This window comes from Macaca nemestrina, chromosome 19 (assembly GCF_043159975.1).
Source record: "Macaca nemestrina isolate mMacNem1 chromosome 19, mMacNem.hap1, whole genome shotgun sequence".
Taxonomy (NCBI): domain Eukaryota; kingdom Metazoa; phylum Chordata; class Mammalia; order Primates; family Cercopithecidae; genus Macaca; species Macaca nemestrina.
Window position 1 is genome coordinate 45725194 of NC_092143.1, and position 23402 is coordinate 45748595.

Here is a 23402-nt window from a genome sequence, read left to right on the forward strand (position 1 = left end):
GTCATGATGCAGCTCACTGCATTAAATATGTATGGTGAGTAATGAGTGCTGAGATCCTGTCTTAAAGTGGGGCTGAGCTGGTCTAGCCTGGCTGCATGGATTGAGAATTCAAGTAAACTTAGACAGCTGTCCTCAGTACCCTCAACGACATTCTCCAAAAGAAATCAGATTTTCAAAGGCAAACCAACCAAGACAACTCACTCTTACCTACCATGGGGTGTATTATTTTTGGAACCTCAATGTGAATAGGCATTTAACCACAAAGCAGGTCATTAAAGACAAGATAAAGGTACCCTGTATGGAGGTCCACTCTGCTAAATATTTATGAAAAACAGTTACTGGAAAAACTTTTCCCCACTGACCATGTATACCCATGCATGTATGTTAGTATGTTCAGAAAATTAAATTTTTCAAACTGAATGAGGGCTAATGTCCATCATTTACATTAAAATCAAAATCCCTCCAACTACAGATTTTATAGAGCTAGTCTCAAAACTGATTTTACAGAGAAACTGCCCCCCCATCAAAAGTAATGCTCTAATCATAAAATTGCAGAGAACGATCAAAGCACAAAAAGATAATGCATAAAGAAACCACTTGATAATGGCTGGGCGCAGTGGCTCACGCCTGTAATCACAGCACTTTGGGAGGCCAAGGCAAGCGGATCATGAGGTCAGGAGATCAAGACCATCCTGGCCAACATGGTGAAACCCCATCTCTACTAAAAATACACAAAAATTAGCTGGGCATGGTGGCACACGCCTGTAGTTCCAGCTACTAGGGAGGCTGAGGCAGGAGAATCATTTGAACCTGGGAGGCGGAGGTTGCAGTGAGCAGAGATCGCACCACTGCACTCCAGCCCGGCGACAGAGCAAGACTCGGTCTCAAAAAAAAAGAAAGAAATCACTTGATAAAAGTCTTGATATTCAAGATAACCATCACATAGTACTTTTACATGAATTCACCATAAAATATTACAAATTTACTATAAAATGCCCTTTACTCATCTCTAAGTCTCCCAAATGAAAATACTGCCAGCATTATTTTGATATGATACCTCCAAACAGATCCTTAAAACATCAATATACTTCCAAAACCTTTAAGGATAGATGATCTAGCGCCGACACTAAGCTGCCTGTCAGTTAATTAACTGCTGACTTTAAAAATCATCATAAACATCTGTTGCCCAGATATCAAACTCAAAGTATGATCGTGCACTATACTGGTCTGCATTATTAATTACTTGCACTCTCTAAAAGAGAAAATGCATTAACAGTTACAATTCTTTGACATAACATTTAGGATTAAGGTATTAGGATATCCTAATAGGAATTATTTAAGATAACGCCTTCAACTTCTAAGCTGAGCCCAAACAAAAGCTTATAGAGTATTTTCTGAATTACCAAATGGGTTGCACCTTAATGAAAGAGGATGGCAATAATTGGTTTTTACTTTTCCACTTGGTTTCCATTCTGTGTAAACAGCTGAATTAACGTTCCGACATCCAAGAGATTCTGTTAGGCCCATCCAGCTTAAGTTCACCTGAATGTCCATGTTGTTGAACTCAAGTCAGTTCATAATTTATCCTACCTTTACAATTTATGCAACTTTTCGACAACTGCTCTTACTATAAGGTTGAGTGTGCCTCCTCTCTTCCCCAAAGTCATAAGGTGACTCAGGAAACTGAAAGATACATCACTGTTACATTAAAAATTCACAATGTCACAATTTTTCAAGAGACAACAATATGGACAATTGAAATGAAATTCCTAATATTTGAATTCTAGGTTGTTCCGTCTTTGCTGCTTTGCCTAATTCCAGTAAAGATCATTCATACCTGTCTTATGGGAATAGCACCTCCCAAAACTGCCAGCACACACCCAGGCAGTCATATACAGTGGTCCTATACCTCAATCTACCATTTGATTCTCCAGGATTACCTTAGAAAACTATATTTCAAAAGCCACAAGCTTACTAAATGGTGTGAATAAGAGAAACCAAACTATAGATTTAAATTAATTTACTTTGGTGTTCAGTTAGTACACAATTCAGAAGAGACAAGAAATAGACCACTGGTGTTTTAAGTTTTAAGCAGTAATCAAGATACTCAATTAGAAAGAAGATTAGGAAAATATGAACAAAGCACAGCTAACCTATTTAAGCAAAACAGGGAAAGTGCCTATGAAGACATTTCTCAAGCCACCTTACAATGGGGTTCTGTCTTCAGAGAGATTTTTGTTTACCCACCTTCTTCCTTTCCATAAAAAGGCAAAGTATTGGGGTAGTTACCTAAGATCCTGTTTAGTAAGTTGGATTAAGTATTGTATTAAGAGATCCATCAAGGTCTTGATTAGGAGGTTAGAACAAGATATAGGAATGCACAATTTTACAGGTATTAATAAGGTTCTCTTAAAAATATTATTACATGTAAAACTAAAATACATACCTAAAACCTGCCTTAGAACAACCCCAAAGTCTGTTTCTCTCATGCATTTAACTGATGAGCTCCATTGAAATCCCCTTCCCGGTAGTTTTATTACAAGGAACGATAGCAAAGGAATTCAACAGAGATATTAAAACAGTAAAAAGCATTTCTAAAGATTGTTTGAGATTCATATTTATATTATATGAACGAGACTTATTATCAGAACTTCAACATCTATAAAGTGCTTTAAAACCAATCATTCTTGTTACTGAATTTATATAACTTTGGGAAGCTATAGATTTCATTAACCAATATGATTTTTCTTCAAATATTCTTTGTATATCAGCAATATGCTGTCTTCACATGTAGATACAGAAAGCTTTCAGAAAACCAGAGAGAAAAAAAAAACATAGTCACTCGTAAAACTTTAGAAAATCAGAACTTGCCCCTCTTCAATGTGGCAATAAACAATACTGCCATGACCTATTCAACGTCATATAGTTTACAAAATGTTCCCGATCATATTGTAAGGATCTCTTGGATAATAAGAATTCACTACTTAAGAGCCATTCAGATACATCTTTCTTCCACTATGAAATCTCAAGACTGCCTTTGTATTATAGTACACAGTACCAGATGGAATAATATGGGGAAAGCAGATTTACCAAATATGTAATAAATTACAGACCCTTATACCAATGAGAGCTAGAACAAGCAGATTTCTAACAAACTTTTTTAAAGCTTGGGAAACTAATGGAAAATTTTTCAGAAAGACATTCTTTTCAATGTGAGTGACAACTTAAGATAGAAAGATTTGTAACAAGGATAATTAGCTTATCATGCACTGAATATGGGGTAAAACACATAAAACTACTGTTTTTGGAGGAAAAATTATTAGAAAACTTTAACAAAAGATAGAATGTGTTATTTCAAACACTATAAGCTCGAGTGCAGTGGCTATATAATAAAGCAAGGTGCCTATTCCTGAGGAGAATGTACTCAGTAATGATGCTGAACAGTGAGTATTAAACCTAAGCAGTGCTAAAAAGGCAACGATGGGAGTTCAGGTAATGTGTTACAGAGAGACTTGTGAGAAATTCCATTACTTAAAAATAATCTTGTCCCTATCATTAACCATTTAATTTTTTTTTTCCTGATGTGCTAAAGTGCACTGGAAACCTCAGAACAGGTTTTATAAATTGGCCATGTCTTGTAATAGACTGCAGTCTTCAAATTTACACAGAGCTGCAGGTCTCCTGGATTTTTTCAAGTGTCACTCATCTAACTGAGCCTGACAGCTGAGAATGCCATCAGGTACTTTACAGTCAGTTTAAAAAACATCCTCTACCTGGTATCTCTGCAGTGATTGTCTTGCTGCTCCCTGAAACCTCTTCATCATCATCCGATGAGCTCGTGCTTGAGTCACAAGTCAGGTCACTATCACTGGTACTACTGTCCTGCAGCAGGTTGTATTTCTTCCTTGCAGCAGCCTCCCGTTTCTGCCTCAGTAGCCTGATCCTCTCCTTGTGCTTTTGGCTCCGATGACCTTTAACCTTGGCGACTCGGCCATTCTGTTTATCACTGGATTGCCGGTTTTTCTTGGCAGCCATAGTGGATGTTTCACTTTCTGATCGGGACCGCCTAGACTTGCGCCCAACTGTGGCACCAGACACTCCTGAAGGGTCTCCTTCTACCGCTGTTTCTGCCTGAGAGGGTTCATTTTCTTCTACGGAAGACAATGTATCTGAATCAGCCAGGTGACCACTAGAGGAAGGGGAAAGCATGCAGTGATTAGAGGAGTCACTCTCATAAACTCGGCCAGTTGTAGGCTTGTCACTCTCCGTGGATGCTAACTGAGACTCAGAAGAGTCCCTTCTCAGTTCCATCAACAAGCAGGGCATTGAAGAAATCACTGTAGAATCCGCTACACCATCTTTCTGAACTTGAGATTCCAGTTCTACAGATCCATCTTCCTCCTTGGCTGTCTCTTGTTCAGATGCTTTTGGTGGGGCTTCGGACTCAATGAGTTCTTCGACTTTTCCCACTGCCTCCTCCATCTTCATTTCAGAATTTCAAGTTAAATCATGGAGTAGAGTCTAGGAAATGATATCAAAGATGCAACAGGAAAGCAACCTGTACAAAAACACACAAAGTCAATAAACAGAATGCCAGATTATTTGGTCAACACAACATGCCTACCTTTATAAGTCGGTGGGGCAAAACTTACCATTACACAGGCCTTTAAAATATATACATATTATTATCTGCTTCTCTGATCAAAAGTCAAATTCAAAGGACTAATACCATCAAAATCTAAGCATACTGAGCTACTAAAAATGCCATAATATTAATCACTATTACTGAACTTGCAAGGCCAACATGTAACGAACATTTTCCAGTTTACAATTTTATTTAAAGTGTTCTAGAAAGAAATCTTCAAAACTCTGATATAACCAGGCTGGTCTCGAACTCCTGAGCTCAAGTGATCCACCCACTGTGGCCTCCCAAACTGCTGAGATTATAGGAGTAAGCCACCTCACCTGGCCCCTACACTTATGTTTAAAAAAAAACAAAAACACATGCACAATCCAATTACATGCATTTGGCAAATGAGCAACCAAATACTATGCATCAAACTTGTCTGCAGTCCCCTTAATAGGAGTTGCTCTAGTGAAGCATTAAGATGAAAGGCCAGAATTTGATGCTTCCTCAATCCTACCTAGCTCCCATGTACCTCATCATGCTGAATGTGAGGCTAGTGTTTAAACTAGTTTTAGTTTAGTGACATGTTTTATCAACAATGGTCACTAAATACAGAACCCAGAAAGCCTAGTATATTCTATGAATGAATTAAGGATTTAAGAGAAAATACTCTACACCCATTTTACACTTTGGATGCTAAATTTAAAACCTAACACTCTACCACCACTGTGAGTGATACAACTCCAATTAACCATACAGGACATAATATTTAACCTGTACGGTTAACTCCAATTAACCGTACAGGACATAATATTTAACCTCAAAAGCTTATGACCTATACAGTTAAGTCCTTACTTAACATCGTCAATAGGTTCTTGGAAACTGAGACTTTAAGTGAAATGACGTTTAACAAAACCAATTTTTTCATTAACGTTATAACTAAAGGACATCATTCAAAGACCAGCAGTATCTTGTTCCATTTAAAGTTGTGGTTTCCAAGAACCTATTGAAAATCTGGTGGTTTTTAAAGAGGATGCTAAATATAGAAAGCAAGTAAATAACTTGCCCTGTAAGTGTTACATTACAGAAAGCAACTATCATGTCCATAGGTCACAGACACACACAACCATTAATCTATATGGTATGCTAGTTAGGTGCAATATGGCATCTCCAGCATCTCACTCCATCAAGTTAACTTGATAGTTCAATCTATAGTAGACAAAAACTAGGAAATACTTGAAAAATCCTTTAAAACAGATCTAACAGGCCAAGTCCACTTTTTGCTTAATACAAACATTCTGTATACCTGTTTTGTTTTTCATAGCCCTGTTCTCAGCTGTTGATAAAACAGGCATTCTGATTAAGTTTCCTTAACACATTCATGGAAACCAGAACATTCATGGCCACTGAAACATTTGTTAATTTAAAACAATCCTAGGCCAGGAGTGGTGGCTCACACCTGTTATATCCCAGCACTTTGGGAGGCAGAGGCAGGTGGATCACCTGAGGTCGGGAGTTCGAGACCAGTCTGGCCAACATGGTGAAACCCCGTCTCTACTAAAAACACAAAAACTGGCCAGGCACGGTGGTGAGCACCTGTAGTCCGTTACTCGGGAGGCTGAGGCAAAAGAACCGCTTGAACCTGGGAGGCGGAGGTTGCAGTGAGCCAAGATAACGCCACTGCCCTCCAGCCTGGGTGACAGAGCAAGACTCCATCTCAAAAACAAATAAAATAAATCAAAAATAAATAAAACAATATTGTGTGCAGCCTACTTCACATATTTGTATCAATTATAGTACTAATGTTGGAGCTAAGTGAAAATCAGCATAAATATTTTTTCTGACACCATCACAAAAAAATGTAACACCTCTGAAAGCCAACAGAGGGAGTAACAGTTAAACCAATGGAGACCGTTATAAATAAAGCATGCTGTCAATACAAACATGAAATAAAATATTCATAGATACAAAATACCCCCAGGTATGAGGAATAAATCCAAGTTCTTTTTTTTAAGCCAAATTTAGCAGTGGAGGGGACCAAGATTTTCTAACTGAATAAAAATGAGAGTTAATTATATTATGGAGATTCAAGTTGTATATTCTGGAATAAAGATTCTTCTCAAGGTCGGGCACGGTGACTCACACTTGTATTCCCAGCACTTTGGGAGGCCGAGGCGGGTGGATCACAAGATCAGGAGCTCAAGACCAGCCTGGCCAAGATAGTGAAACCCCATCTCTACTAAAACTACAAAAATTAGCTGGGCATGGTGGCAGGGACCTGTAATCTCAGCTACTTAGGAGGCTGAAGCAGGAGAATCACTTGAACCCAGGAGGCGGAGCTTGCAGTGAGCCGAGGTCGCGCCACTGCACTCCAGCCTGGGCGACAAAGTGAGACTCTGTCTCAAAAAAAAAAAAAACAAAAAAAATTCTTCTTAAGGTTAAAATATCTGAGAAAATATACTCAGATGAAATTAATGTCAGCTATATAGGACAAGCATCAAAGTCTCAATTTGTGAAAGAAGGCAGCACTGGATATTTTCAAAGTACATAATAAAGCATCAGACTGAAAAGTAAATTTGTTGAAATGACCATACAACTCTTGTTTCTTCAAGAAATAAGTTGTGTGGATAACACAAGCAAATCTAGATTGTTTTCCCTGTTAAAAAAAAAATGACAATATGGCACATCATTCAATTTAATGATTATCTTTCAAGTTCCTTAAATTTGAGTGTTAACTGAGATTTAATTTCTACTACCTAAATTAGTAACTGGTATTGCAGATAAAACCACTTAAATATGCTCAAATCAATCACAAAAGACTAGTAGTGACCATAAATAGGACACAAGTTAGCTCATCATGGTATGTTCATACAATGTGGCCATTAAAAAAGAAAAAGCATTTTATACAGAGAGATAAGAAACAGCTCTCAAGCAATTTTAATGAAAAAAGATACATTATAGCATTTATGTAAATAAATAACAAAACTATATTTACATGAGTTTACCTGTAGATGCACAGACTTTGGAAAGACACTTAAGAAAATAGTAATACCAACTGGGAAGGAAAGCAGGTGAATAAGGGAACAAGAGAAGACAGTGCAGTATGCAGTTTTGTATCTCTTGAATTTGTAACGTATACAAGCATTATCTATTCAAAAATCCACTCTGACATGAAAGTCTTCTGAAGAAAAAGGAGACTTTTTCTTAGGTCAAGTTTAGTCAATAAATTCTACTATGCTTTCTCCCTATAGTGGAATTTTGCTATAATTAATTAAATACAAGAGAAAAAAGTCACAGAAAGTGAAAACATAAGCTCTGAGTAAACTCCCTGCAGTGGAATAAAAACAAAGTGTGCTAACCACAGGGGGAAATGATATCATACATAAAGAGTAATATTTCCAAATGACCAGATTATTTACTGCATATATTGTTTTTGGTCAAGGGAAAAAAAATAGGTTTTTCTGGTAGGAACAGTCAAGTAGCTAGCAGTATAAAATGATATAATTGTCAAATAGGAATTGCATCACATAAATGGCATAAAAGGTTATCAACCCTCTGGGTTAACGTTGACAGTAAATTTACATTCAGTGACGTAATAAATATACAACATTTTTCCTATTAGAACAGCACTTTCCCCCATGCTGTTCTTCCCTCCAATCTAAACGCAACCTCCTCTACATGAGTACTAGAGCTCATCCCCCTCTCATCTCCCTAGAACCTTACATTATTGATTATTCCTTGGCTCTCGTCCACCTGTCACATCCAACTGGAACATTCATTCATTCATTTTTGAAATCCTCCTTCGACCTATCACCTTCAATCTCACATCTCCTTCTCTAGGTATCATGCTCTTCTTTCACAGTCGATCTTATTATGACAGCTGTATAAACTTCTATTTCCTTAACTCTCACACTCCCTTCTGCAACCCAATCCAACCTGACACCTCCTCCTATCAAACCAGAGGAACAAGCCTAGGCAAACATGGCAAGACCCCATCTCTACAAAATATTTAAAAATTAGCTGGGTGCTGGGCGCGGTGGCTCAAGCCTGTAATCCCAGCACTTTGGGAGGCCGAGACGGGCGGATCACGAGGTCAGGAGATTGAGACCATCCTGGCTAACACGGTGAAACCCCGTCTCTACTAAAAAATACAGAAAACTAGCCGGGCGAGGTGGCGGGCACCTGTAGTCCCAGCTACTCGGGAGGCTGAGGCAGGAGAATGGTGTGAACCCGGGAGGCGGAGCTTGCAGTGAGCTGAGATCCGGCCACTGCACCCCAGCCTGGGCGACAGAGCAAGACTCCATCTCAAAAAAAAAAAAAAAAAAAAAAATTAGCTGGGCATGTGGCACATGCTGTGGTTCCAGCTACTGGGGAGACTGAGCAAGGAGGATGCCTTGAGCCCAGGGAGTCAGGGCTGCCATGAGCCGTGTTTGCACCAGTACGCTCCAGGCTGGGTGACAGAGCAAGACCCTGTCTCAAAAAATAAAAACAAAAAAACCAGTGGAACAGTTATTACCAGGGTCATTAATGACCTCCCTATCTCTAAATCCAACATATTTTGGCCCTAATCTTACTTAATATTTAAGCAGCATTTTATGCCTGACTACTCTGTTCTTTAAACCAATTAATGCTTTTCTTTGGCTTCAAGGTTTCTCTATTCTTCTGGCTGGTCCTTCCCAGTCTACTCTGTAGGCTTAACTTCCTCTACCAAATCTCAGGATTTAGTCCTAGGTCTAGGTGTTTTGCCCATCCACCAACATGAGCTCTTCTTCTTTTTTTTTTTTTTTTAAAGACAGGGTCTCACTCTGTCACCCCAGCTGGAGTGCAGGGGCGCCATCTTGGCTCACTGTAACCTCTGTCTCCTTGGCCCAATTATTCCCACCCCCGCTCCTGCCTCAGCCCCCTGAAGTAGCTGAGACTACAGGTGCAAGCCACCATGCCTGGCTAATTTTTATATTTTTTGTAGAGACGGGGTTTCACCATGTTGCCCACGCTGGTTACAGACTCCTGAGTTCAAGTGATCGACCCACCTCGGCCTCCCAAAGTGCTAGGATTACAGGTGAGCCACCATGCCTGGCCCAAAGTGAGCTCTTCTAAACCCATATTTTCCAACACCATCCCTAGACTAGTAATTTTATTTCTCCAGCTCAGATCTCTGAACTCTATACCAGTCCACCCAAATACCCAGTTGAGATCTTTAGATTTTGGAAAGGTACCATAATCACATCATATCCAAATCCAGATCATCTCTGATCTACCCCACTCTGCTCCTTCTCTGGCTTTCTCTAGCTCAGTATATAGCATTATTGCTATTATCTCAGTTGCTCATGTCAAAAACCTGAGTTATCTTTGACGATGCCTTGTTCTTTACTCACTGCATCCCATCATTCACCACTTCCATCATTCACTAACTCCTATCAATCCCACCTCCTTAACAGTTTTCTAGTCTGTCCACTATTCTCTATCTCCGCTGTCACCACTCTAGACACAACCTCCATCATTTATTTTCAACAGTACTGACTACCATCACTGTCTCTCTTCAGACTCAGTCTTTCTCCTATGCACCAACCTGTTTTCCATACAGTAGGCAGAGCAATATTTCTACAAGGTAAATATGTTATCTTTATGAGAGAAAGTAATTTTTAAAGTTCTAGAAGATAGGGTAGAGGAGGATAGGTAAAGGCAAGTTGAGATTTATCTGATGTTTTTCTCTCCCTTTAAAAAGGGATTATATATTGCTTTCTGATCAGTGGTGAACGTGGAGGAAAATAGATTATATGCAACAATCTGAAAAAACACGTTGTTGGCCAGGCATGATGGCTCACGCCTGTAATCCCAGCACTTTGGGAGGCCCAGGCAGATGGATCACAAGGTCAGGGGTTCGAGAACAGCCTGGCCAACATAGTGAAACCCCATCTCTACTAAAAATACAAAAATTAGCCAGGTGTGGTGGCGGACGCCTGTAGTCCAAGCTATTCGGGAGGCTGAGGCGGGAGAATCGCTTGAACCCAGGAGGCGGAGGTTGCAGTGAGTCAAGACCAGGCCATTACGCTCCAGCCTGAGTGACAGAGCGAGACTCCATCTTTTAAAAAAAAAAAAAAAAAAAAAAGGCCGGGCGCGGTGGCTCAAGCCTGTAATCCCAGCACTTTGGGAGGCCGAGACGGGCGGATCACGAGGTCAGGAGATCGAGACCATCCTGGAGAATACGGTGAAACCCCGTCTCTACTAAAAATACAAGAAAATTAGCCGGGCGAGGTGGCGGGCGCCTGTAGTCCCAGCTACTCTGGAGGCTGAGGCAGGAGAATGGCGTGAACCCAGGGGGGGCGGAGCTTGCAGTGAGCCGAGATCGCGCCACTGCACTCTAGCCTGGGGCACAGAGCAAGACTCCGTCTCAAAAAAAAAAAAAAAAAAAAAAAAAGGTTGTTAATTATGGACAATGAAAATGAATTCACTTTTTAGTCCTTGTACTCTTTAAGAAACTAAGACAACAAAAGATGCGTACAGTTCAGAGTTAAACCATGGAATTTAAGCAGTATACAGTGCTCAAACAGGAGACAGGGAGTGTAAAGTATAAAGCTGAATAAGGCTACTTGTGAAAATCTGGAAGAGAAAAGTTGAGGAAGTTCTTATCAGACCTCCTTCTTGGTCAGCAAAGCTTAATACAAAGTGAAAAAGAAGGCAGGCTTGGGGGTTTGTTAAAAAAAAAAAAAAAAATGAAGAAGTGTTATAACATCTGCTACGGAGAATCTGACAGAGATTAAAACTGCTGAGTACAATAGTTCATACAGTCAGAACAATTCACAATGCTCAATTTCCAAATTATGGGACCATTAACACAAACTTAAGAGGAAAAATGTGATTGCTTTCCCCTGCTCAAAACCCCTGCCCACCTTTCTAGTTTTCATCTTGGGCCACTCACACTCTAGCTCCCTCCAACTACCAAGAATGTCACATAAAAAGAGTTTTTTCCAGATCTCTGGCCTTTCACAGTCATTTTCATTTTGTGCCTATCCTCTTGCTGGCTACCCTTCAGAAATCAGAATAATCCTTTGGTAATAATACAGGCTAATATTTTTAGCCTTTGATAAAATTACATACTAATATTACCCCTAGGAAATGCATATTACCCACATTATCCTCCTTCACAGTACTTTGCACAATTGTAGTTAAGTAACTGTATACTGTAACTGGCTGATGTCTACTTCACATATATAAGGACACATAAAAAATTTAAGAACAGAGCCAGGCACGGTGGCTCACACCTGTAATCCCAGCATTTGGAAGGCCGAGTTGGGTGGATCACAAGATCAAGAGATCGAGACCATCCTGGCCAACATGGTGAAACCTCGTCTCTACTAAAAATACAAAAATTAGCTGGGCATGGTGGCACATGCCTGTAATTCCAGCTACTGTTGGGCTGAAGCAAGAGAACCGCTTGAACCTGGGAGGCAGAGGCTGCAGTGAGCTGAGATCAAGCTGCTACACTCTGGCCTGGCGACAGAGCGAGACTTCATCTCCAAAAAAAAAAAAAAGAAAAAAGAAAAGAAAAAAAAAGATTTAAGAACAGAAAATCATATAATCAACTACCATCCCAGCTGATTCATCTTTATCTGCAATAAGCAAAACAGACCTTAACACAAAAGGTATTATCAAGAAAAAAGGCATCATTCTAATTTTGCATGGACTAATGATAAACATTATAAGAATCTGTGTATGTTTTCTTTGGATTGCAAATTTCTTAAGGTATAAAGCAAGGTCATCAGTTAAGGTGAGGATGAATGAGGTAGTGCTGAAGTTGATCAGAGGACTAGGTGTGAAACACTACTAGGAAAGTGAAGGAACCAGGGAAGTACAATATACTATAATATAATTTCCAGGCAATAGTAAGGGCCCACTCTAAGGACTGTAGCCATGAACTTAAAGACTGGTATATATGTATATGTTTTTCTCCATTCAAGTTCAGCTGCATAAATCCAAGTGCAACAAGGTAAATCTTGGATTTAACCAGAATTTTAGTTTTGCCCAACAAGTAGAACGAAGCAAGAAAGAAGCAAGAGGGTATGCAAGGAAATCATTCTAATGATCACATCAAGAAGGTACAGAGCACTAAAAATGGGATAGGCCGATGGAATGGACATCCCAACAGAGCCAAAAAATATTGAAATCAGGGTACTATAAAGAATGAGCTGGAAAGATAGAATCCAAGAGTGCTGTGAATGAAACAGATTATGGAAGGGTTACAGTTATTGATAACTGACAGGATCTAAAACAATGCTACTAAAAGTGTTGTCTGTAAATCAATGTACACCTGCAGTGAAAGAAATATAGAAGGCAGGGCGCCGTGACTCACACCTGTAATCCCAGCATTTTGGGAGGCCAAGGCTGGTGGATCATGAAGTCAGGAGTTCAAGACCAGCCTAGCCAACATGGTGAAACCGTCTCCACGGAAAATACAAAAATTAGCCGGGCACGGTGGCATGCGCCTGTAACCCCAGCTACTCGGGAGGCTGAGGCAGGAGAATGGCTTGAACCCGGGAGGCAGAAGTTGCAGTGAGCCGAGACCACACCACTGCACTCCAGCCTGGGTGACAGAGCGAGATTCCATCTCAAAAAGAAAAACAAAAAGTATAGAAACTGAGTAATTACTGAGAAACTTGTAACAACTTTATATTGTTACGACAATCGAAATCAGTATTTCAACTTCCTAGTAATCGATTTTTATCATATGTTACAAAATAATCAATCCACAGTGGACTAGAAATAAAAATATGCTGGTCCTTCACAATGGATAGTTCAAGAAGCCCTAGTTAGGGTACAACCATGGAAGTAGGTGACTGAGGTAAGGTGGTAGACAAAATCTTACAAGAGAGTTCCTCACAGAACTTACTGAGTAGTGTCAGAAGGATCACTTATGTGTACACTGAAATCAGTAAGAACTGACCAGGTGCAGTGGCTCACAACTGTAATCCCAGCACTTTGGGAAATCAAAGTGGGAGGATCGCTTGAACCCAAGAGTTCAAGACCAGCCTGAGCAACACAGTGAGACCCTGTCTCTATTAAAAATTTAAAAATTAGTTGGGCATAGTGGTGCATGCCTGTAGCCCAGCTACTTGGGAGGCTGAGGTGGGAAGATGGCTTGAGCCTGGGAGGTCAAGGCTGCAGTGAGCTGTGATTATGCCACTGCACTCCAGCCTGGGTGACAGAGTGAGGCCCTGTCTCAAAAAAAAAAATAAAAATAAAAAAAGGGCTATGGCAGAGAGAGGAGGAGAATGAAGAGAAGTGGGTTAAAAGGTACAAACATACATTAAGATAAAAGGAATAAATTCAATGTTTGATAGCAGGGCAGAGAAAACAAAACAAGGACTGTGTTTTAAGTATCCCCAATAACTCAGCTGAGTGATTCTCAAAGAGATAGTGTTTAATGTCTGAAATGAAAATATTATTTAAATTATCCATAAATGAGATCTAACAGTATCAGTAAAGTCAGATTTGAGAGAAGATATTTTAAAGAGAGAGGAGACAAGGTTTCATCACAGATCAGGGAAGTTCTCTAAAAGAGAAAAAATGGGGCTGAAGACCACTCTTTGGGTGACTACAGGTAGACTACAGGAAAAGTAAAAAGTTTGGTGGTAGAGGCCAAGCAGTGGCTCAGCCCTATAATCCCGGCACTTTGGGAGGCAGGGGTGGGAGGATCTCTTAAGGCCAGGAGTTCCAGACCAGCCTGGGCAACACAGTGAGACTCCGTATCTACAAAAAATTAAAAAATTAGCCGTGTGTAATGGTGCATGCTTGTAGTCTCAGCTACTCAGGGAGCTGAGGTGGGAGGATCACTTGAGCCTTGGAGATTGAAGCTACAGTGAGCCATGATCATGGCACTGCACTCCAGCCTAGGAGACAGAGCAAAGAAAAAAAAAAAAGCTTGGTGGTAGAGAAATAATCAACCTGGATTTGGACTGGATAATCCTCATAACACAGGTCTCTACTGGGGGCAGTGGCTCATGCCTGTAATCCCAGCACTTTGGGAGGCAGAGATGGGAGGATCGCTTCAGTCCAGGAGTTAAAAACCAGCCTGGGAAACATGGCAAAACCCCACCTACAGCCGGGCGCGGTGGCTCACACCTGTAATCCCAGAACTTTGGGAGGCCGAGGCGGGTCAATCACGAGGTAGGGAGATCGAGACCATCCGGGCTAACACAGTGAAACCCTGTTTCTACTAAAAATACAAAAAATTAGCCAGACGTGGTGGCGGACGCCTGTAGTCCCAGCTACTCAGGAGGCTGAGGCAGGAGAATGGCGTGAACCTGAGAGGCGGAGCTTGCAGCGAGCTGAGATTACGCCACTGCACTCCAGACTGGGCGACAGAGCGAGACTCTATCTCAAAAAAACAAAACAAAAAAAAAACCCACCTATAGAAAAAAATATTAAAAAATTAGCCGAGCACGGTAGCACGCACCTGTAGTACCAGCTACTAGGGAGGCTAAGGTGGGAGGATGGTGTAAGCCCACGAGGTCAAGGCTGCAGTGAGCTGGGACTGCAGCACTGAATTAAATAATGCCCACCTGGGCAACAGAGTGAGACCCTGTCTTGAAAATACAAAACAAAACAATCCACAGGTCTCAAAAATATAGAAATACAGATTTTGACATCATTGATATAAGGACAGGTGATGGCTAAATACATCATTTCATCCAGGGAAAAACCACAGTGAACACAGAAGAGACTTTAACATAAATTAAAGTTCAAAAGATGTGAATCAATTGTTTTCATATATAAACTGACAGGCAAGGAATTATTTTTGGAGGGAAATAAGACACACCCATAAAACACAGAGAAAACATTCCTTCTCGAAATGCTCCTCTTAGATTGTTAACAACTTCCTGTAGACTTAGATTGTAAGAAAGGACCACGATTAATGGAATCTTACCAAAGATCAAGCACTACCAGAAATCCTCCTGAAGATTTAGACACAGCATTGTATAAAATCATTAAGCACTCAATAAGCTAAGACTTGTTTTTTACCCCTTTCCATATTACCTGTGAACAACCATCATTAACCATCCTTTAACATCACTAAAATGACATAATGCTCCCATTAAAACAAACAAATAGGCCAGGTATGGTGACTCACTCCTACAATCCTAGCACTCTGGGAGGCCAAGGCGGGCAGATTGCTTGAGCTCAGGAGTTCGAGACCAGACTGGGCAACATGGTGAAACCCCATCTCTACTAAAATACAAAAAATTAGCCAGGCATGGTAGTGGGCTCCTGTAGTCCCAGCTACTCAGCAGCCTGAGGCAGGAGAGTAACTTGAACCCAGGAGGCAGAAGTTTCAGTGAGCCAAGATCGTACCACTGCACTCCAGCCTGGGCGACAGAGTGAGACTCATCTCCAGAAAAAAAAAAAGAAGGGGGAAAAAAACGAATAAACTAAAACTGTATCCTCCTTCCTAATGTAAGGAACGCAAAAAGTCATCTGCTGTTACAAGTTTATTGTTGCCACAGGCCCTTTTCCTTTTCAGTTGAAACCACAAGTTGACACCATAAACTGACAAAAGCATAGCCCGTTAAATGATAGTTTCTAAGTAAGATTTTCCTCTACACTCATGTAAAATAGGGTATTCTAATTGCTAGCATTCTTGCATCTATTTATTTTACATTACCAACCTAGAACTGTAAGAAACACAAGCAGCTAATACCTCAAACATGGTCTACATAAACCAGTTAACTTATATTGCTGCTCCACATGCAAAAGTATTAATATTAGGTAATTCATGAATTTGATGTTTATTTTACAAAACAATACTCTGAACTAAATAATGCTTTCTACTTAGACCAAAAAAGAAAGGCAACTTTAAAGAAAGTCAATGTTTTGCTAACAAAACAAAGCCTTTGCATACAAGAGGCTATAGTACTTTTCCTGTCACAGAAATTCAGGCTTACAAAAAAAGAAAAAGAAAGCCTAACAGGTGATCGATCCTGTTGATTCATTTGCAATCTAGGACTGGGCCTAGCAGGACACCTTCTGCTGCTTATCTAATTTAGCTTCAACATCAAGTGGATAGGGTGTATACCAATCTCCCTTGAGAGAATGAGAGAACAAGGTATTCTGAATAGAATTTACCACAATTTTTTCTAAGATTACTGCAGTCTTTCAGTTTATATAAAACTGATATTAAAATTCTGTAACTGTGACCAAAAAAAAAAAAAAAGAACATAAAAACAAGTCTGTAAGACACATACTACAGATCAACTTTCCATGCAGGTCTATTCTTACCTTCAATATTTAAATTCCTACCCACTTCTCTTCCCGTAAAAACTCAATCTATGCCCACAAATTCTCAAAAGGAATATGAGCCCACTCAAAAACAAACTAGGGGCTGAGTTCTCTGCTCTTTAAATCAAATCAGACTCCTTAAACATTTTTGGGGGTGTGGTGGCTCCCACCTGTAATCCCAGTACTTTGGGAGGCCGAGGCAGGTGGATCACTTGAGCCCAGGAGTTCAAGACCAGCCTGGGCAACATGGCAAAACCCCATCTCTACTGAAAATACAAAAATTAGTTGGGCATGGTAGTGCATGCCTATAATCCCAGCTACTCAGGAAGCTGAGGCACAAGAATCACTTGAACCTGGGAGGCGGAGGTGGAGGCTGAGATTGTGTCCTTGCACTCCAGCCTGGACGACAGAGTGAGACTGTCTCAAAAAAAACAACAAAAAAAACCTTAAGAAAAATTTTATTGTAATATTACCACAAAGAAATGCACATCGTGGCTGGGCGCCGTGGCTCAAGCCTGTAGTCCCAGCACTTTGCGAGGCCGAGACGGGCAGATCACGAGGTCAGGAGATCGAGACCATCCTGGCTAACATGGTGAAACCCCATCTCTGCTAAAAAATACAAAAAACTAGCCAGGCATGTTGGTGGGCGCCTGTAGTCCCAGCTACTCGGGAGGCTGCGGCAGGAGAATAGCGTAAACCCGGAAGGCAGAGCTTGCAGTGAGCTGAGATCCGGCCACTGCACTCCAGCCTGGGCGACAGAGCGAGACTCCGTCTCAAAAAAAAAAAAGAAATGCACATCATTAAGTGTGCATCTTGACACATTCATATAAAATGAACTTATCTATATAATGACCACATACAGAACATTCCCAACACCCCAGAAGCATCCCTCGTGTCCCCTCTAGTCACTATCCACCCTAAAAAGTAACCACTATTTGACATTTATCACAAATCATTTTGCCTGCTCTTTTATTTTTGTGTCAAGTTTCTTTAGTTCAACAATGTCTCTGAAGCTTATCCATGCAACAGTATGCAACAGCAGCTTATTTTCATTACTGCAAAGTATTCCACTGTATAACTATATCACAATTTATCTATCCATTCTACTCTTGATAGACATTTGTGATTTTTTCCGGTTTGGGACATCATGAGCAATGCATTCATGAAAAGTTTCATACATGTCTTCTGGTGCACGTTTGCACATGTTTCTGTTGTATATATACCCAGGAGTTAATACAACTCCTAAATTAAGTCATAGAATATGCTTATGTTCAGCTTTACTAGAAGGTTTTCCCAAATGCTTCCATCAATTTGTCCTCCTGCCAACAATGTCTGAGAGTCTCTGTTTTTTTCACACTTTACCAGCACTAGCATTGTTGGTTTTTTGTTTGTTTCAGGCATTTATTTTAGTCATTCTGGTGGAAGTAAAACAGTATTCCCTCCAAGTCCTTCATATCTAGAAGACACATGATCTACATATTTCTATTTCATTCTCCAACAGTAACGAAAATGGCAGGAATATCAGATCTAGTTTTATTTTTTGAGACCAAGTCTCACTCTGTTGCCCAGGCTGGAATTCAGTGGAGCGATCTCGGTTCACTGCAACCTCTGCCTCCCAGGTTCAAGCAATTCTCCTCCTTTAACCTTCTGAGTAGCCGAGATTATAGGCACCCGCCACTACGCCCAGCTAATTTTTGTATTTTTAGTAGATACGGGGTTTCGCCATGTTGGTCAGGCTGGTCTCAAAACTCCTGACCTCAGGTGATCCAACTTCCTCAGCCTCTCCACACAAATATAGTCCACACAATCTCTCCAAACAAATATAGTCTCTTCCTTCTCTATAATCCCTCCAATGACATTAATGCAGCAGTTATTTGAGAATATCTTATTTCATCCTTAACTAAAGTGCTGAGTTCATGCTAACTACACACAAATAAATGCCTTTTCTATGTTGAATGCCTTTTCTATACTACAAGTACACGGGTGCTAGTAGGGCACTTATCAGCTAGCGTGCATGCTACCCAAAAAGGGCAACTAGATCCTGAGGAAATTACAACATTTTTAATATTTTGCGAACTATCAACAAAGTAAGAAAAACTTCAAAGTGTGCCTCCCAACACAGACACAACAGTGAGCTAAAAACTGGACATAAAACAACCTGGAAATACTAGAGTTGTCCTGGGAGCAAATACCATACTAGTTTGAGAACAGAGATTAAGCTTTAGTCCAGGGCAAAGTTAAGAAAACTAGATCTAGGCCAGGCACTGTGGCTCACACCTGTAATCCCAGCACTCTTGGAGGCTGAGGAAGGTGGATCACCTGAGGTCAGAAGTTCGAGACCATCTTGGCCAACATGGCGAAACCCCGTCTCTACTAAAAATACAAAAATTAGCCAGGCGTAGTGGCGTGCGCCTGTAATCCCAGCTACTCAGGGGGCTGAAGGAGGAGAATCACTTGAACCCAGGAGGCAGAGGTTGCAGTGAGCCAAGATCACTCCACTGCACTCCAGCCTGGGTAACAGAGTGAGACTCGGTCTCAAAAAAAGAAGAAAACTAGATCTGATATTCCTGCCATGAGTTGGGACCCTCACAGGAGCTTATACCACTAGTGAAAAGGAGATCTAGGGGGAAAAAAAACACCTGCCAACAGAGGGCTTACAAGAAATTGGCTTACAAGGCCAATGCTGGGAGATCAGAACTCGGAGAATTTGATACCACTTCCTTATTATTACTGGGATCTAGAATTCAAATTTACATTGTCCACGTGGTCAAGAAACCCTGAAAAAGCAAAGAAATCCGCAATGAAGGAAAGCATTGTCACCCTAGGATCTCAGAATCCCCATCACATAAATTTAACCAAATAGAGTTTATAGGACAAAAAAAGTCCAAAATGGACCAAAAAACAAGTCTACTTCACAGAGTCTGTTGAAACTACAAACACATATTCAAACCCACAAGGAATCATCCTACACATATTTTTTGAAAGTCTATATGAAAAGTATTTCAAAATTTAAAAAAATAAAACAAAAATAAATTAAAAAAACAAGGTCAGGCATAGTAGATCACATTTGCAATCCTAGCACTTTGGGAGGCCAAGGTAAGGAAAGATCTCTTGAGCTCAAGAGTTCAAGACCAGCTTGGGCAATATAAGGAGATCCTACCTCTACAAAAAAAAATTTGAAAATTAGCAAGACGGCGGCATGCACCTGTGGTCCCAGCTATTCGGGAGGCTGAGGTGGGAGGATCGCTTGAACCCAGGAGGTTGAGGATGCAGTGAGCTGTGATCACACCACTGCACTCCAGCCTGGGTGACAAAGCAAGACCCTGTCTCCAAAAAAAACAAAAAAAGAAAATGATGTAATCAAAATAGTAGTAGTGCTCTACTGGCACCCATGTACTTGTAGCATACAAAAGGCATTCAACATAGAAAAGGCATTTATTTGTGTGTAGCTAGCACGAGCTAGGCACTTTAGTTAAGGATGAAATAAGATATTCTCAAATAACTGCTGCATCAGTGTCACTGTCTCAAAAAAAAAAAATGATGTAATCAAAATAAGCAGGGACAATGACAACAGATGCTAAAAAATATTCAGAGGTCCAATGCAATGCTTTGCAGCTGTAGTAATGAAGAAGAAGCCACTTCATGTATACTGCTACCTACAGCCAGACTTCAACTGCCCTAGCTGTGCCAAAGCCCAACCATAAAAATCCCATCCTGGCCAGGTGCGGTGGCTCACACCTGTAATCTCAGCACTTTGGGAGGCTGAGGCGGGCGGATCACAAGGTCAGGAGTCCGAGACCAGCCTGACCAACACAGTGAAACCTCATCTCTACTAAAAATACAAAAATTAGCCAGGCGTGGTGGTGCGTGCTTGTAATCCTAGCTACTGAGGAGGCTGAGTCAAGAGAATCGCTTGAACCCAGAAGGCGGAGGTTGCAGTGAGCCAAGATTACGCCACTGCACTCCAGCATGGGCAACAGAGAGAGAGATTCCATCTCAAAAGAATAATAATAATTTTAAAAATTTAAAAAGAAAGATACAGGAAAGGGGTTTCCAGGAAATGCAGTTCAGCCTAACTGGGATGACATGTAAGCCCACCATAGAAAGGTAAAAGATGGCAAGAATACTGTGAAAGCAAAGAAAGGTTTAGGGTCTAGAGGTGCAAAACAAGCAAGAAGGTCTTAAATATTGACTGAGGGCAACTCTCAAATTTAATTTTCTTTTATCTCATTTACTCCCAGACTGCTTTCAAATCCATAATCTTTGTGTGCTCATTTACTGCAATTCTATGGGTTCCATATTTCCCATTTCATCTTCCAATTCTAGCTGGACTACAGATTAAGTTTATGATTATATGAGAAAACTAAGCTACAAAACGACTACAAATGAAGAACTCTTTTCTATATTAGAAAGGATCTCTAAGGTCCATTTCTAAGAGAGACAAAGGCTGGGCACGGTGGCTCACACCTTTAATCACAGCACTTTGGGAGGCCAAGGCAGGCAAATCACAAGGTCAGGAGTTCGAGACCAGCCTGGCCAAAATGGTGAAACCCCATCTCTACTAAAAATACAAATATTAGCAGGGCATGGTGGCGCACGCCTGTAGTCCCTGCTACTCAGGAGGCTGAGGCAGAAGAATTGCTTGAACCCAGGAGGTGGCAACAGACCAAAACTCCATCTCAAAAAAAAGATGAGTGTGTACAATATGGTATTTGTATAAAACATGAGAGAAGAAAATCTACCTACATTTGTATACTTTAAAAATCCATAAGGAAACAGGAAATTAGTAATTGTTACTTGTGAAAAGTAGGAAGGTGAAAGGTAGACAGAGAATCAAAATGGGAGAATCAACTTTTTATTATATTATCTCATAGTTCTTCATTTTATGGACCAATGTAAAAATTAATCTTTCAAAACTGCATTACAATGTAACTATTAAAAATTAAATTTAGCCGGGCGCGGTGGCTCAAGCCTGTAATCCCAGCACTTTGGGAGGCCGAGACGGGCGGATCACAAGGTCAGGAGATCGAGACCATCCTGGCTAACATGGTGAAACCCCGTCTCTACTAAAAATACAAAAAACTAGCCGGGCGAGGTGGCGGGCGCCTGTAGTCCCAGCTACTCCGGAGGCTGAGGCAGGAGAATGGCGTGAACCCGGGAGGCGGAGCTTGCAGTGAGCTGAGACCCGGCCACTGCACTCCAGCCTGGGCGACAGAGCGAGACTCCGTCTCAAAAAAAAAAAAAAAAAAAAAAAAAAAATTAAATTTAAAAAAGAACCAAACCATTCTTTTTTTTTTTTGAGATGCAGTCTCGTTCATTCTGGAGTGCAGTAGCGCAACTTCGGCTCACTACAACCTCCACCTCCTGGGTTCAAGTGATTCTCGTACCTCAGCGTCCCAAGTAACTGGGACTACAGGCTCTGCCACCACACCTGGCTAACTTTTGTATTTTTAGTAGAGACGGTGTTTCACCATGTTGGTCAGGCTGGTTTTGAACTCCTGACCTCAAGTGATCCACCCACCTCAGCCTCCCACAGTGCTGGGATTACAGGCATGAGCCACCACATCTGGCCCAGAATTTTCAAAAATGGAAATATCATAGGAAAAACTGGGCAGGTTAAGTAACAGAATACACACAGCTAAAGAGAAAACTAGCAAACTAAAAGACAGATTTGAAGAAAATACCCACAATGGCATACAAAAAAATGAAATGGAAAGTATATCATGCAGAATCATAAGTAGGCTTTAAGTCCTAATCAAGGAACTACCAACACATGTCCTCCTGGATTTCAGAAATGCTACAGATCAGTGACCCCAGTGTACTTCCTGTTTCCCCCTTTTTGAAAAGAGAGTCTACAGATGTTATCCAATGACTAACCCGCTATTATATGTTGGGTATATGTACAGGAACAGGTAAGTTCTCTCTTTAGTTCATAAGTTTTCAGATCAAATGAAACTGTATTCAAGGAACTACATTCAAGGAACCTCACTGGAGAAGCTTCAGCCAAAGTTGGACTTAATTAAATGCTGTAAAAAGATAAGACTTTGGCCAGACGCAGTGGCTCACGCCTGCAATCTCAGCACTTTGGGAGGCCAAGGTGGGCGGATCACTTGAGGTCAGGAATTAGAGACCAACCTGGCCAACACAGTGAAACCACGTCTCTACTAAAAATACAAAAATTAGCTGGCGTAGTGGTGGGCGCCTGTAATCCCAGCTACTAGGGAGGCTAAGGCAGGAGAATCACTTGAACCCAGAAGGCAGAGGTTGCAGTGAGCCATGATTGCACCACTGCACTCCAGCCTGGGCAATAGAGCGAGACTCTGCCTCAAAAAAAAAAAAAAAAGAAAAGAAAAAGAAAGGGATATGACTTTTGGGCAATCTTGGAAGGTAAGTATATCCGGCATGTGGAAAACTGTAAATAACTCATGGCCACAAAACAGGAATTAAAGTCTTTTTTTTATATGTTCACAAATTCTTTGATGTTCCTCCCTTCAAAAGGGTG

The 23402-nt window shown here is 40.8% G+C and overlaps 1 protein-coding gene across 3 annotated transcripts in view; it reads right to left on the minus strand.

The window, feature by feature from the left end:
- Positions 1 to 23402, minus strand: part of ARK2N (arkadia (RNF111) N-terminal like PKA signaling regulator 2N) — a 98045-nt gene that overhangs the window by 47449 nt on the left and 27194 nt on the right. For all 3 annotated transcript variants that reach the window (XM_011772263.3, XM_011772252.2, XM_011772282.3), the window contains exon 2: positions 3774 to 4558. In XM_011772263.3, coding sequence (XP_011770565.1) covers positions 3774 to 4488 — 715 coding nt within the window. In that variant the 5' untranslated portion in view covers positions 4489 to 4558. The remainder of the gene's footprint in view (positions 1 to 3773; positions 4559 to 23402) is intronic.